Source organism: Puntigrus tetrazona, chromosome 10 (assembly GCF_018831695.1).
Source record: "Puntigrus tetrazona isolate hp1 chromosome 10, ASM1883169v1, whole genome shotgun sequence".
In the NCBI taxonomy this organism is placed as follows: Eukaryota; Metazoa; Chordata; class Actinopteri; order Cypriniformes; family Cyprinidae; genus Puntigrus; species Puntigrus tetrazona.
This window is the reverse complement of record NC_056708.1, coordinates 13,122,090-13,137,101: the sequence shown is the minus strand read 5'-3', so window position 1 is coordinate 13,137,101 and position 15,012 is coordinate 13,122,090. Positions and strand designations below refer to the sequence as shown.

Sequence of the window (15,012 nt, the reverse complement as noted above, 5' to 3'; positions counted from 1 at the left end):
CTATTTTACCTATTTAGTGCCCAAGTAAAACTTTATTACAACATCCAGCCTTGTAAGACAGATATATGGAGACCACACTACCAAAGAATAGCGTGTCTTGGCCAGGTTAATGAGCTCCTGGTCTGCAGGAGAGCACATGTTTAGTCCAATGGGAAGCATTTTCTTCAGGGCCGCCACAATGAGGGACGTTTGAACAGAGTATCGATCTCCCCGTCTCTTTTTCTTTGTACGCTCCACATCCGAGCCACCAGCCTGAGATGACAGTAACATTCAAAGCATGACAACTGACATAGACATCATGAAATTACTTGCAATGAGACCTTAGCATCTTGTGAGGCGATTTTCATATTGAATGATGTGCTAACAGAGTCTGCTGAGCACAAAATAGACATCCACCTCAAACGTGTACTATCATTTTATTGAGCAAAATCCAAAGTTTCCTGTTCCCTCACCAGGACCTAGAGAACTATACAGAAGAAATCCATCCTTACTTGAAGGCATTGTTTCAGTCATTAGATTTTATTTTTAAGTTAGGACTTCTTTAGAGAACAGTCCTTAGAAATGAGTCATTCTGATTAATAGGGTCATTAAGAGTCAAGGAAGGGTAAATGTTCAGGGTTGGATTTTATAAAAATAGACAACAACAGTGGGGCTTAGTGGGGAAGACACGTTGTAGTAGGTCTGAAGCTGAAATCTCTATACTAACTTAACAGAGACGTGACAGCATCAAAGGGGCATCATTCAACTGCAACATCATCGTAAACACATAATAGAAACAGGCACTACAGGTGGGCGTAGTGTGTCAGTGCAGTTTAATACACTCCATGCACTGAAAAAGTCTGCAAGGACACGCACAATCATAACATGCTCAGCCTCAGAGGGTGGAGGAGGAACTGCAATCCCAAACTTAGTAACAATACCAAACACATTCAATGGAGTTAATTATAAAGCTTAGAAAAAACCCAACCTAAAAAGACAAAGGAAATCATTCCAGTAATCTTGATCACACACATCCTGTTTGAACCAGTTTTGCCCCTCCAAACCAACACTCTTCCAGTTTTAGAAATTGGAACTCATTTAGGAAACATATGAGCAAAATATATTTTATGCAGCCGATTTGAATGCAATGATTTAAGAAGGAATTTAGATAAAAATTGTGCTGCATATGCTTCATTAATGAGACCCATTGTGTGTGAGAGAGAATCCACTGTAGTTGTTTGGATCTTGATTGATCTTACTTGTAAAGACTGACATATGAAATAATGGTCAGATATTCTTTTTTTAATGGAACAGATACTGAACCTTTAGACAAAATGTGAAAAAAATGTTTTTGCATACGTGTTTCATTGAGTATCATTTATTATTATTTATTATGTCAGCCTGTTCTGTCGAGGAGTCATTTTTTAGCTTTACTGTTGAACATGGCATAACGCAAAACGCATGTGCTCTTTCCTGCTACTGCTGAAACAAACAAGAGCTCAAACCCAAAGAGGAAAAACACCTTACGTTTATTTAGAATCCCAGACTGAGCAAAATTTTCTTTATACTTGTATGGAATTGTATTTATATGGTCAAAAAGGTGCAATTTTATGGATTCCAGCTATCACTGGATATGTCCTAATAATATAATAATACAAATAAAATAATAATCCAATTATGCCTGAGAGATGGATGAATAACAGTTCCTGAAAACTGATTTATAGTATTGAATATTTACTTTTTAATATGATTTAACACGATTCCTATGTTTACTTTATACAAAATACAAAACTTTTTACAGCAAAAAGCCACAATCCATGATCTGAAGGTGATCATTCACAGAATTACACTAAAAGACCTTTTATTTGCTAAAAGGCATCTCATGTGTCACCACTAATGGCAGATAGACTAATAATACTTTACTAGACTTTTCCAGTGGTATTTAATTGGCGGACAATGGGACATTAACAAGGCTACTGGGTTTTTTCTAAAATATCTCAAACTGTGTTTGAGGATGAAACAAACGATGAACAAAGCTTTTACGAGTTCAGAATGAACAAGGTAAGTGGTAAATGACAAAATTTTAATTTTAATTGTGGGGGGGAAGTAACCCTTATAGGGGTTCTGGCATTGGTCTGGATTTGGCTCTTTTAGTCTTATATTTATTTCAACCGTGATCTGAATAAATCTATCTCTTCTGACATTTCAACTGTAGCATTACGTTAATGCAACAGAACAATTAAAGCCAAGTTTTAGAGGTTACATTAGTTTTAAGGTATGCAAATGTAATCCCTTTTTCCACAATCCCACCTCAATCATTTTCTTTTGATTGCATCAGGGGTCATGGGTTAAAAGGGGTGGATGGGGAGACAAAAATGGAACAATGTGGAAATGTGAGCCACTGGATATAAATATGGCAACAATTCCAGTTAAGGGGGGATTAATTAGGCACACATTAGAGGATGGACTCTAAATGCCCCCCTTTGTCAAGGAGGATGTATGACGAAATATACATTAATTGAGGTCAAATTCCTTCACATGAATCCAGTTTAGGAAATGAACTGAAATACAGTTTGAATCATTTGAGTCTCAGTTGACTTCCTGAACAGATTAAATATTGACCCCAACCTGCAACCGTTATACAAAAAGAAAAGGAAGATAAGAGATGTATGAAGATCCCCATCCGAACTACAGTCCAACAGATGCAAACTGCTGTACAGGGTGATGGCACAGGCCTCCAGGGGCTCGGACCCTCTGCGACGGACATGGAATCAAGTGCCATGAGCCTGACTCTACAAAGAGTTCTTTCATCAAACGCCTCCATTCAGACTCCCCCCTCACACACTGGCAGGACGACGTGTGCCCTGTGGCCCTTGTGTCCGCGGGGACGGAGTGTTTCTTGAAAGTGAGAGGGCCTATCTTTTCATTTGCATCATAGTAGGCATTTTACTTATAATACTTTGATTACATTCTCTCAAATTCACATTTTTAATTCTGTATCTCCTAGAAATCTGATCCATTAGGAGTACTACCATTTTGGGGGAAAACAACAAACATTATGCTATCTAGCATGACGTCTATCCACCAATGTAACATGTAATGGAAGGTGCGAGACACTAGTCTGGTCAAACAGTTGAGAAGTCACTGTTATGCGTGTGGAGAGTGCCAGTGTGTTGGGGGGGTTGATGAAATGCCCCCCCAGATGTGAGGTGCCATGCGGTAGCACAGCAGTCGTGCAGTCAGAGAAGCTAACCTCAGAGTCCCCGGTCTAGAAACCCACCAGCATCCAGATGAGAAAAAGAGGACAGGGCACAGTCAGAGAGAGAACACCATTAACACTGTCATCTAAATTCTGTAAAACGCATCCGAAAAGCACTTGCCTTCGTGATGGCAAAATAAACGCAACGTCTTCAGAAAATGCATGAAAGCACATCATACTTTACCTGCGGTGTGGAGCTAGATACCAAACCAACCATTCACTTTTGGTTTATTAACTATTTTAAAAATTTCAGCATTTACATTCACGGTAATAACCAGTGTTGTTATTATTAACTAAAAGGACTGAAAATTGTTTTTTCGAGACACATAGTATGGAATGAAATTAGTCTCATAGTAATCATAATAATCTCATAACAACAACCTAATAATACAATATTAAATAAAATATAAATATTAGTTGTAAACTTAAAAAAAAAACCTAAACTAAATTTTTAGAAATGCTGGCTTGGCCACTATATGAAGTAAGTTTAAACTGATGTAATAAAACTACAAATAACTCAATATATTTATTTTTATTATTTTTTTATTCCTTAAACAAAAAAAGAATAAAAAATGACAAAAACCTAATAAATCCTAAACTAAAATTAAAATGAAAACTAAAAATATAGGAAATATTAATAAATACAATATAGAAAGTAACACAAAAAAATTATAAAAATTTATAAATTATAAAAAATTTATATAGACAAGTATTGTAACCATATGATAATCAAATATTGAAGTAAAACTTTATCTGAAAGGGCCTCACCTTGCTCATCTTGCTTTTACTGTCAGCAGTGAGAAAGGACATATTGTTAATTTCATTCATCACCACAAAGTTTTGCTCTTCTCGCTTGAAATTCTGCAGAGAGATTGAGATCAGTGAGGTACACAGAATTGTAGCTTGTTGTGTTAAAATATCATATGTTGTGGCTATCATGAATGCAGACACTGTTCGTTTTAATGAGTCAGACATATGTGTCTTACATGAGATTTAGACCAGAAGATGAAGACCTCTCCCACCATGCGGAACAATTCCTCAGCATCTGGGTCCCGGCACGTCAGCCATCTTGCTCTAAAACCCATGTGACATTTAAAATGTCAAAAAAAGCTAAAAATAAGAATAAAACCTACACAGGAAACTATAAAATACCTGTTGTTATCCACATAACGTATGAGAAGAGGGTACAGTGCATATAGGTCTCTACAGAGAACTGCAAATTCATCTCTAATAGTTCCTTCCTCCTCGTCCCCCTCAGACTTCCCCTCCATACGCAGGTGCTCCTCCTCAGCCACTACTTTAGCTGTACGCTTCTTCAGCTTCTCCATGGTGGGAATGAAATGGGATTTGAGCATCTCTGGTTTGGCTCGGCTCACAATAGGCTGGGAGAACACTGGATCGAGACAGGGATATTGAGTTGAAGATCAGATACTAAATCTAAAATACAAACACAGAGTTGAGAACGACAACTTCTGGTACCTGCAAGCCTCTTCATCCAGGAAGCTTCGTCAATTCCCAAGTTGTTGACCACAATTTTCATGATACTTCCAAGGAGCTGGTTGAGATGATCAGAGGTGACGTCTGTACACAGCTTACCCTCCAATTCGAGGAAGATCTCCATTCCTCTCTCCCACCAGCGGGGCAGATAGTTACACAGCATGGGCAGGGTGACCTCGATCACGTGAGGCATTTCAGTGTAGCGAGCACCCGATTCAGCAAGGTCCCCAATCTCTTTCAATAATATGTCTAACTCAGGAATGTCACACAGCTCCTGGACGTGGTTTGGAAGGCCAAGGACTGTAGATTAATGGAAAAAAACCCCAAAACAATTAGAAACAAATACAGAATGGATATATATAACCATTTAAAAGTTTGGAGTCCTAAGATTTGTAAATGTTTTCGAGCAGTCTCTCATGTTCATCAAGGTTACATTTTTTTCAGTATTTATCCAGTAATATTGCACTAACATTGTGAAATATTACAATTTAAAATTACATTTTGTAAAAACTTTAAAGCAGCCATCACATGAAATCAAATTCAGAAATCAAATCATCTGATATCTTGAACTTGGTGTTCAAGAAACATTTCCTATTATTATCAATATTGAAACCAGCTGTGCTACTTAATATTTTTGTGGAAATAGATTTTTGTTTTCAGAATTCTTTAACAAACAGTGTTCATAAAAATAGCAGTTGAAATGAAAAATCTTCTGTAACATTTAAGTAGTATCATCTTTTAAATGGACTTACTAGTTCTTTCTCTGGGTGTCTTGGTAGTGTACACTGAAAACGTGTTGTATTCATTAAGATGTGGCTCCAGGTAGGCCACAGGCATGGCTGCAGCGAGATGAGCAAGACATTCTCCAAGGGCTGGTCTATGCCTAATGTAAATATAGAGGAAATCTACTGTACAGGAACATCCAATATAGACTTACACAAACACACACACACAGACTTTTAACAAACCTCTCTGCATGAGGTGTTTTTACAGTTCCCGAAGAGTAGATGCTACACATGATTCGGTAACAGGACATCTGCAAATCATCCACTAACAGAAACAAAAGAGACTGGTTTAATTGAACTACATTTTAGCACTATTTAAAACAAGTATATATGCATTTCAGTTTTCAAAAAATTCCTTACAAATAACATCATCTCCAAATTGGTGTTGAGCGATGTGGTCAAACAGTGAAGTGAGGACAGGGAGCAGAGCTGTTGTGGTGTAATTAATATTCTGGGATACACCTTTAACTGGCTGAGAGAAAAAACAAAAATATTTATACCATGCAAAAACAATGCTAATTAATTTTGTCATATACAGTAAGCATTACTCGAACTGTACCTGATTCCCTTTGGACACTTTGCCGAGTTTGAGGTTCTCCACCATCTTTTCAATGTCATCAGCTGCACTCTCAAAGAACAAACGCAATCCTGCTTTTACGATCTCAGGTCCAGATTTCATCACAGTTCTGTCAACATGAAATTAATTTAATTGAAAATCAAGCACAGTTTCAAAATCAGTGAAATCAGAATGCCACAATGTAAAACTTCACAAACTTTCTCTGTTCTGATTGGAAATTCATTTCAGTGGTTTACCTTGCATCAAGTGACCGTGCAAGAATATGAAGGCAGTTGACAATAGCAGGTGCATCCGTACCTGTGCATGACAAATAGATGGCATTACATCAAGGACAGAAATGTAGCTTTTTTAAGACCCATGGTAAAGCAAAATAGATGCTCCACTTATTTTTGTTGATGAACAGCAACACACAAAAAGAAAGCAAAACAGTAAGAAATAAAAACAGTGAGAAAACAGAAAGGAAAATGATGGAAGACAGCAGAGTAGATATCTTACCAAAGAGAAACACTCTGTGTCGCACCAGGGCAGACATCTTACAGAAGATGCTGATACCAAATGAAAAGAAACCAAAGGAACACAAAGAATGAATGAGAGGAAAAGGAAAAAGAATTGCAGCGAGAGGGAAAGAAGTAGCAAAATACATGAAGTAAGAAGATTTGGCCTAATTTTTGTCATTAACATCTTGTAAATTGCCTGTAAGTGTATTGTTACCTTGCAATCATCTCTTTTTCCTTGTTGGAAGCATGTCCGCCACTGCCAAGGATTTTGGCAGGTGTGGAAAGGAAGTAGAGGCAGTGATTTTTAAAATATTGATTTATTAAAGGCAAAAGGATCTGCGGATGACAAAAAAAAAAAAATCACAAACTATTCACAGTCCTGTGCTAATGTTCAAATGCTGAAAGACATTTTGGGCATATACAGTAGACCAAAAGAGCCTGACCTTGGCAAAGAACTTTATCTCTTGCTCGTGTGGTGATTTTTCCACACGGCCACTGCTCACAACAGCCTCTGTAAACATAAATGTTACATGATATGTAGTTTATTTCAATTATTCCATAAATGCATATAATAAGGATTAAGAAAGTTGTACCAAGATGTGCTATGAATTCTTGGGCGATATCCATCCACTTTAGCAGCTTCTGTAGGAAGCCATATGCAAAACGCTTCTCAATAGAGGAAATGTCACTTTCCATATCTTTGAGCCCTCTGGACAGAGAGATTTTAGACAATCAGAATTATACAGAATTATATTTTGGAGTATATATAGGTTTCAGTGGCTTCTGTACCTTGTCACAGCATATCCATTCAACTGGAGAAACTTAAGCAGCTCATATGCCTTCTCTCTATCTCGAGCCTTTTCTTTAGCCGTCAGTGTGTCATAAGGCACAAGCAAAGGGTGTGTGCCGCCCCCTAATTCAAAAATAGAAATGTGGACAAACTAAAAAGAGTTGCAACTAAAAATACAAATTTTAATATTAATACCAAGGCAATTGTAAAACAATTGTAAAAACTGATGAGACACTAGAGAAATGCAAACCTTTTGCTTGTAATTCCATTTTCTTTTTGCGCCCCCAGGTGTTGTGATAGTTTTCTGCAAGCTGCTCTGCCATGGACTACAACACGTAGTGTGTGGTTAGCTATGATGCTTTGTATTGTGTTAAATTGTGATATTGAACTAATGGGAATGTGCTATAGCGGTGTGTACCTGTAGCTCTCTGGAAAGAGTCATGCCTGAGATATCAATTGGCTGAGGGCTGTAGCCATGACTGGGATCATAAGTTGCCTATGAAAATAAATTAATTATAATATCATACTTTTATTTAAAGTTTTAAAGTTTTATATAATATATGTAACTATATATATATATATATATATATATATATATATATATATATATATATATATATATATATATATATATATATATATATATATATATATATATATATATAAAAAAAATATGTAAACAAAAATCACAAAACATAACTTGGATACAGCAGTATGCAGCTAGTTTTTCCATTCTGTCCTTACCTGTGCTGTCTGTGAGATCTTACGAGCTGTCTTCTTTTCTGTTTTCTCATCGTCTCCATCTCTGGCTTTGTCCAGCGTCCACTCCCATGCAATCATGGCCTTGATGGACTCTTTAATAGGCCAGCGGTAGATTTCTTTGTCCTAATGCAAACATCATTGAATGAAAATATATGAAATAAGGCTATTGCAATAAACAAAAAGAACACTATTAAGTCAAATATCCTCTGTTCTGTGTTTTGTTTAGGGCTAATGTAATTTAGCAATTTTGGCCATGTAGTTTTTTTTAACGCCTTTCCAAGCTGTCTGGTTGTAGTGTCTTTTATGATTTATTCATCGATTTAGGTATTAGTTGACTTTTTTAGTGTTTAATTGGCGTTTGCATCGGTTCTTATTTTGTTTTATGTTTTGTTCTGTTTGGAATATATGTTTTTGGATTATCTTTATTAAACTTATTTATTCTGCACTTGGATTTAGTCTTCAGCTGTTTCTAAGCTCACCATAATGACAAATCTAATACATAATGTCTGTTACCTTTTCAGAGAATGTTTTGTAAGGCCTGAGCATGGGATGAGTTTTGGCATTTTCATCCAACACCTCACCAAAAGTCCAGTTGTTTTGAATCTGATGGATTATAATGCACCGGTAAGACTCTTACACAAATAAATACATAATAATAAAAACGAATTAGAATCAGAAACCAACCACCTAGGAACCACTCATAACATATTATCAACCATTGCAACCTACAGACCCCCTAGCAATGAGTTACAAAAAATAAACAAATAAGTGAACAAATAATAAAACACATACCTTTTCAAAAGCCCATTTATCATGTGTGTATTCTGCATATCTGTTAATGAAACCATCCAGCTTCTCTGGAATTATAGTGCTATATAAAGACAACATTAAAATAGCACAAATAATTAAATATTTGACTTTTTGCTTATTTTATTTATGAAGCTTAACAGAATGATTGAATTATTAGACATACTTGGTTGTATCCACAGGTTTGGGATCAAAGTTGCCCTCAGCATCGACAGAGGCCTTTTTCTCTGTTTTGGAGGAGTAACTGGCATCCACATAATCAGGAGGAATCGCTCCAGCAATCGCACATATACAAGGCATGGCAATTTTGAATAGCTCCGCATCAAATTTCTGTTGTTAGACACAAATTAGAAAAGCTACAATGTTACTCTGTCTATTGACTAAATTTTGGAACAGAATAACACCCTCAAACAGCTCAGTAACAGCATCTTTTGTATTTACTACACAAAAGAGGATGTATTCTCACCTTGTGGGCCAGAGATTCAAAAATTCCCCAGAAGAGTTTACGGGTCAGATGAAGCTCCTCCTCTGATGATACACCAAAGTTAGCCCAACCATTGGGCAAACAATAGTACTTCCAACAACGCTCGTAATGATTAGTAAGCAGCTGCAAAATAATCACACACACAAAGATAAAATAACTGCAGAAACCATCAATAATACCTACTGTATGTGTGATGAAATAATGGAATACCTTAAGGGGCATTTTAGCATACTCGTTCAAAATCGGCACATCAAACACTAGTCGCCTGAGGAGGTGCTGGAGCATGGATGGACGCAGGTACCTGTAAAGCAAACATCAAACAATAAATCACAAACAATCGCAAATAATGACGCAAGCTAAACATGTTTTGAATGCACACTTGTGGTTTTACTGCTGTTTGCTTCTGTGCATAACACTCACCTGCACAAAGACATGAGGCATTCCTCAATAACATCTCTCTGAGCTTTGGTTAGAGAGCGTCCTCGGGACAGCCTGTAGATGGTGTGGAGCATGGAGTCGATCATGATGGCACGGTGGTCCGTCCCGGCAAATAAAGGAGCACATTTAGTGATAAGAGGAAGCACAGCGGAGCACAGGTAACGATTCAGTGCCAGGGCCATTTCTGTAGTGCTGAATGCGGCCTTAGAGAACAAACAGGATGGTCATTGTGACAGTACTGCAAACAGTTATGTACAGAGAATATTGCAAGATAGACTTGAACCCATAATTACCATGTAAACAGCTAAGCTCAATATGTCTCATATTATTTGAATGCAAATCACAAACAGCATTTTTATTAGTGAAGAAAGATATAGTATGTATCTTACTGTATCTAAGGAAGCTGCTGCTCTCATGTCAGGCAGAAAGCCCACTTCCAGTACATGCAACAGGAAGTCCTGGTTATCGATGCCATAAACTCTGTCCAGAAACAGAACCATTGGTGCTTTATGATCAGGCACAAAACTGGCAGACATCTTTGGTTCAATGATGCTGTTATCTGAAATGTAATTGGCAAAACAGAGTGAAAAAAGTGTGAGAATGGCATGAATACTTGTATCTATCTATAAGCTCTTAACTGATCATTACCTTTTCCAAAAGCAGGTATCTGGAAAGACAAGCTGATCACACCAACCAGATCTTCAATTGGCACTAGAGACCTAAGAATGGCCCTGATTCTTAAAGCCTCACCTTTACCAGCTTGGATCAACTATGCAAGACATGAAATTGTGAGATGCTCAGTTACTCAGATTTTATTTAGCATGATTCAAACATTAGCATACAAATGTACTTACATGCATTTCCGGGGCACAACGACCCAGCAAATCAATGAGAGCTGAATAAAAGGACATGATTGCATTTCCCAGGTGCACTCTGTTCTCCTCATGCTGCTCTTCACCTCCAAACCTGACACAACATAAACAAGAAACACCCAAAAACCTCTTTATATACCAATTTGAAAGCAAACAGTAACAAATTATCCCACTGGGTTACTTTGTCAAGATATAATTAAGTATAAGATGTCAGGATAAGATCATTTGAACGCACATGGGGAAGCGTCTGTCTTTTTTAACAGTGGGTCCATCTCTTGCAGGATCTTCTGAGATCTTAATGGCCTCTTCAATGGCAGCAAGCAGACCGTTGCCCCCTTCTCCTCTCAGAGCGGGACCAAAACACTCAGGCCTCCTGATCAGCAGTCGGACCACCACATTAGCGTTCTCTTCCACGCTCTCTCCTGAAATAAGAAAAAAACACATAATGTTGGAAAACAATTCAGTTTAATTAAACTCAATTGAAGTGAATTTAGGGATATTAGATCCAACATAGCTGTACCATAAATTATTATTATTGTTATTATTATTTGACTTTTTTATATAGTCATATCAAGATTCTGTCAATTACAAACAAGCCAAGAGTATACAGTATCTAATGTATGCAAACTATACTCTCCTTTGCCCAGTTACGACAATTGTCACATTATAAATACAAACCATTAACAAATACAGCAAAGCGCAGGAAATCCAGATACTTCTCGCCTCCACAAGGATTCCACCCAATATCTGGGTAACCTTTTGATAAGAGCATGGGGCAGCTCTGCAAACCACAACCTGCCAAGTACTTAACCACCTGCATAAACAGAAAAACAAAAAGAGTTTCTTGCAGCCACAAGAACTGGTCGTGAAGTTTTTCATTTGTATTTTAGGTTGACACACCATTTCCAGGTCTTGCTCTTGGAGGGCCAGGGCAAGTTCATTATTATCGATACAGGATGCAGCAGCAACATCAAGAGGAGTGGAACCACGCATTCCTAAAAAAGTGTTCGCATCAATTTTAACTAGGCTAAACATAAACACACATACAGAAGATAAACGGAAGAAACAGTTTATAAAGTTGAGTTTCTCTAAAATTAGATTTTACCTAGCCCAATGCCACTGTTCTGCAGGAGGTAGCCCAGGTGATCAAACATTGAGCGCTGATTTTGTCTACTGATACGGCAGAAATAACACAGGAAACGACAGCAGTTGGTCACCATTCGAGGGAATCTGATCTCCTGCTCAGAGAAAATGTAAATTAAACTTTGCACCTACATGTCAACTAGCAGGTATTAAAGTATAAGCAGACTGTCTGCTTAATAACTTCTAACACTTTATTTTGATTGGTCCACAATATACTGACTAGAAACTTTGCAAGTATATGTGAACTTATTCTACTAACCCTAAACCTACCCTAACAGTTTACTCTGACAGTTAGTAGACATGTAGTTGCAAATGAATAAGAATTATTATTAGTTTTTTATAGTTAGTAGAATATCTAAAGTGGACTATGAAAATAAAGTGTAACCAAAAAATCTTTCAAAGCAGTCAAATGTTTTAATATTGTCTAATAAGTCTTTTAATAATAGAGTACCTTGGAATCTCCACCTCCGAGTACGTTCACCATAACCTCCATGACCGTCTCATGCATCCCCAGAGCTCTCATCAAGTTGGGGTGCTGGTAGAATACCCTGTTGCTCATGATATTTCTGAAAGCAAAAAACAGAGTATGGTTGCAACTCCAACAAGGTGTAAATTCCTGACGTGTAAGCAAAAGATATCTTTTGCAGTTGCTATTGTTACTTATTAAAGCTGAGGAGCATTTTAAGTGTGCAATCACTCTCTCACCCAATACTTTGAATCATTAGCCTCTCCTCTTCAGGCCCCATCTGTACGATAAGCAGGGAGCGGATCTGTCCCAGACACTCCAGTAGCTCCATTGTGTCTTGCACAGATACTGCATTAATAGTGTAGGCTTTGGGCAATGCTCGGATCAGCTCACCCAGTGCGTCGTACTGTCGGTGTAGCAGACTGAACATGAGCCGCACCAGCTCAGGGTTCTGAATGAAAGACTCTTGAGCCCAGTGGATCATGGTGTGGGAAATCAGCTCCTGCAGAGTACCTGTGACACAAGAGCAAAAGTTCATGTAATTATGGTATGGGAAACAAAGGACTTTAAAGTATAATATGAAGCACAAAGCCATTTACTGGGTTTTTTATCTTCTTCAGGTTCAGGCTCAGCCTCTGGCTTCTTTCGCAAGCTTTTAACTTTCTCTACTAGTCTCCGGAGGCGCCCACGGAGAGAGGTGTCCACCTCCTCTTCCTGCTCTTCCTCTTCAATATGAACCCCTTTAAGAGAGAAGGAGAATACATGTTACTCCCTACATTATGTTTAACAACAGTGACTGTTGATGATTGAAATAGATATGTTAGCAGCAGCAAACATAGACAAATAATAATATTAATCCACATATAAAAGAGTAACAGTATATGTTTTTAGAAAAGGGTTTAGTTTGTGTGGTTAAACTGACCACAGTGAGCCAAAAGGTCATGGTGAAATGTCAGTAGTCCATTTCGAACTTCCTCAGGAACAGGGCAAACTTCCTCCTCTGGACAGTTCTTAAAGCTCATTAACATGTTCACCTGAATAAACAGTGTAAATGTTACCTCTTTTTCACCTGGAGATAAAATTTATCCTTAAAGCTGAAAAAGCTTTATATATACACTAAGGCTGCGTCGTTTCTCCAGAGCGGTTAAACAGTACCTGTTCCTGTGGAGGGGAGCGGAATTCACGAGTCTTCCGGGCTGTTTCTGCAGCACTCATTGTGAAGGCCTGCATAAGCTCATTATATCGATGTCTCTGATTGGTCTGCACCTGGTTGACAAACCTGTCAGAGAAAGCAATGATGGCTTCCACTCTGTGGCGTAGCTCACAGTCGCAGAAATATTGCAAGAGAGTACACATCTAAGGATGAGAAAGACAAAAAAAGTTAGAGAAATACTAAAATATTTGAAAGTCTTCCATCGATTGTACTTTACCTGAAGTTTAACAGACTCAGGAAGCTTCATGTGCAGCAGTCCCTCTCCCACATCCTCCTCTTCCTTTGCTTCTGCCTCTCTTGCACCAGTTTCTTTCTCAACGTCTTCATCCGTTGTTTTCTCTCTATCCATTTTTTCTGCAGCATGTTCATCCTCCTTCCCTTCTTTTCCTGCATGCTTTTCATATTCCTCCTCCTCAAGTTTGAGCTCTTCCTCTTCTTCAATCTCTTCTTCCTCCTCCTCTCCCATACCTTCATCGAACATCTCTTCCTCATTTTCACATTCTACTTGCTCCTCTTCCTCTTTCACCTCCAATCCTTCCTCTTTGCAGACCAGTTGTTGTTCGGCATCTCCAGTTTTGGCAGCCTCCGGTTCTTCAGCTGGGTTCTCGCCATCAGTGAAGACGGATGGTTCGATCAGCTTCAGGATGTGTTTGACATCACTGTCATCAAACACGCCCATTATTAGCAAGGTGCTGATGAGCTTCAGAATGGGCACAAAGTGAAACTCAACGCTGCCACCTACAGGATCCCGCATGGCCTGCCCACCGTCCTGCACGGCTTCTGTTAGCATGCTGAGGGCATGGTCTTTAAGCATCTACAGCACAGAAAGATAAAAAGAAATTAAGATGCTAATTTTCTGTCAAGAAGCAAATTTAATTTTCTCCACCTACCTGCAGAGGTAAAACGGGACTGAGGGTGTAGAGGTCTGCATTAGTACCCACAAATCCTGTTGGGGCGAAATGCAGCTTGGGGCGTAGACAGGTGGTGAGCCCGACACCAGGAAGTGCATGGGCCTTTTCGGCATCAGAGTAGAGGGTGATGCTACGAGTCTCATCTGTCATGGGCACAATGAACTCTTTATTTGTCATGAGACGGTTGCGCTTGGCAGACTCAAGGTGCATGGAGATGAGCAAGTCGTAGTAGCCGCTGCGGATAGGGCCAGGAAGGTAGGTGTTTTCAATGGCATAAAAGAGCTGTGATTCGTCAACATGGCTGCAGAGGGCGTGAGCAACACGGTTATTGCCCAAAGCGCACACTGAACCGTAGAGTTTCAGTGTGTGATAATGGAACTTCATTAGGTCGCTGCGCTCTGACAGTTCCAGTATGTCAATGCACCTGGAGATAAAAGGAAAAAATCTTTTTTCAGTTTTGAAAGTTACATTTATCAGAACACTAATTATTTCATTTAAAATGTTGTAATGATATAATCAAGTATTATTTCCA

The 15,012-nt window shown here is 38.4% G+C and overlaps 1 protein-coding gene across 1 annotated transcript in view; it reads right to left on the bottom strand.

Moving 5' to 3' along the window:
- Positions 1-15,012, bottom strand: part of ryr1a (ryanodine receptor 1a (skeletal)) — a 43,623-nt gene that overhangs the window by 15,604 nt on the left and 13,007 nt on the right. Inside the window, 39 exon segments of the mRNA XM_043250507.1 lie at positions 82-252; positions 3,233-3,247; positions 4,007-4,099; positions 4,225-4,312; positions 4,391-4,631; positions 4,718-5,035; positions 5,488-5,618; positions 5,704-5,785; positions 5,881-5,992; positions 6,080-6,206; positions 6,334-6,394; positions 6,593-6,642; positions 6,809-6,930; positions 7,038-7,105; positions 7,188-7,303; positions 7,384-7,507; positions 7,635-7,710; positions 7,803-7,880; positions 8,129-8,269; positions 8,660-8,749; positions 8,939-9,017; positions 9,120-9,283; positions 9,420-9,560; positions 9,648-9,738; positions 9,858-10,078; positions 10,265-10,434; positions 10,524-10,644; positions 10,730-10,841; positions 10,983-11,169; positions 11,426-11,561; positions 11,648-11,742; positions 11,853-11,985; positions 12,342-12,456; positions 12,596-12,869; positions 12,956-13,096; positions 13,279-13,390; positions 13,512-13,712; positions 13,787-14,383; positions 14,460-14,904. Coding sequence (XP_043106442.1) covers positions 82-252; positions 3,233-3,247; positions 4,007-4,099; positions 4,225-4,312; positions 4,391-4,631; positions 4,718-5,035; positions 5,488-5,618; positions 5,704-5,785; positions 5,881-5,992; positions 6,080-6,206; positions 6,334-6,394; positions 6,593-6,642; positions 6,809-6,930; positions 7,038-7,105; positions 7,188-7,303; positions 7,384-7,507; positions 7,635-7,710; positions 7,803-7,880; positions 8,129-8,269; positions 8,660-8,749; positions 8,939-9,017; positions 9,120-9,283; positions 9,420-9,560; positions 9,648-9,738; positions 9,858-10,078; positions 10,265-10,434; positions 10,524-10,644; positions 10,730-10,841; positions 10,983-11,169; positions 11,426-11,561; positions 11,648-11,742; positions 11,853-11,985; positions 12,342-12,456; positions 12,596-12,869; positions 12,956-13,096; positions 13,279-13,390; positions 13,512-13,712; positions 13,787-14,383; positions 14,460-14,904 — 5,839 coding nt within the window.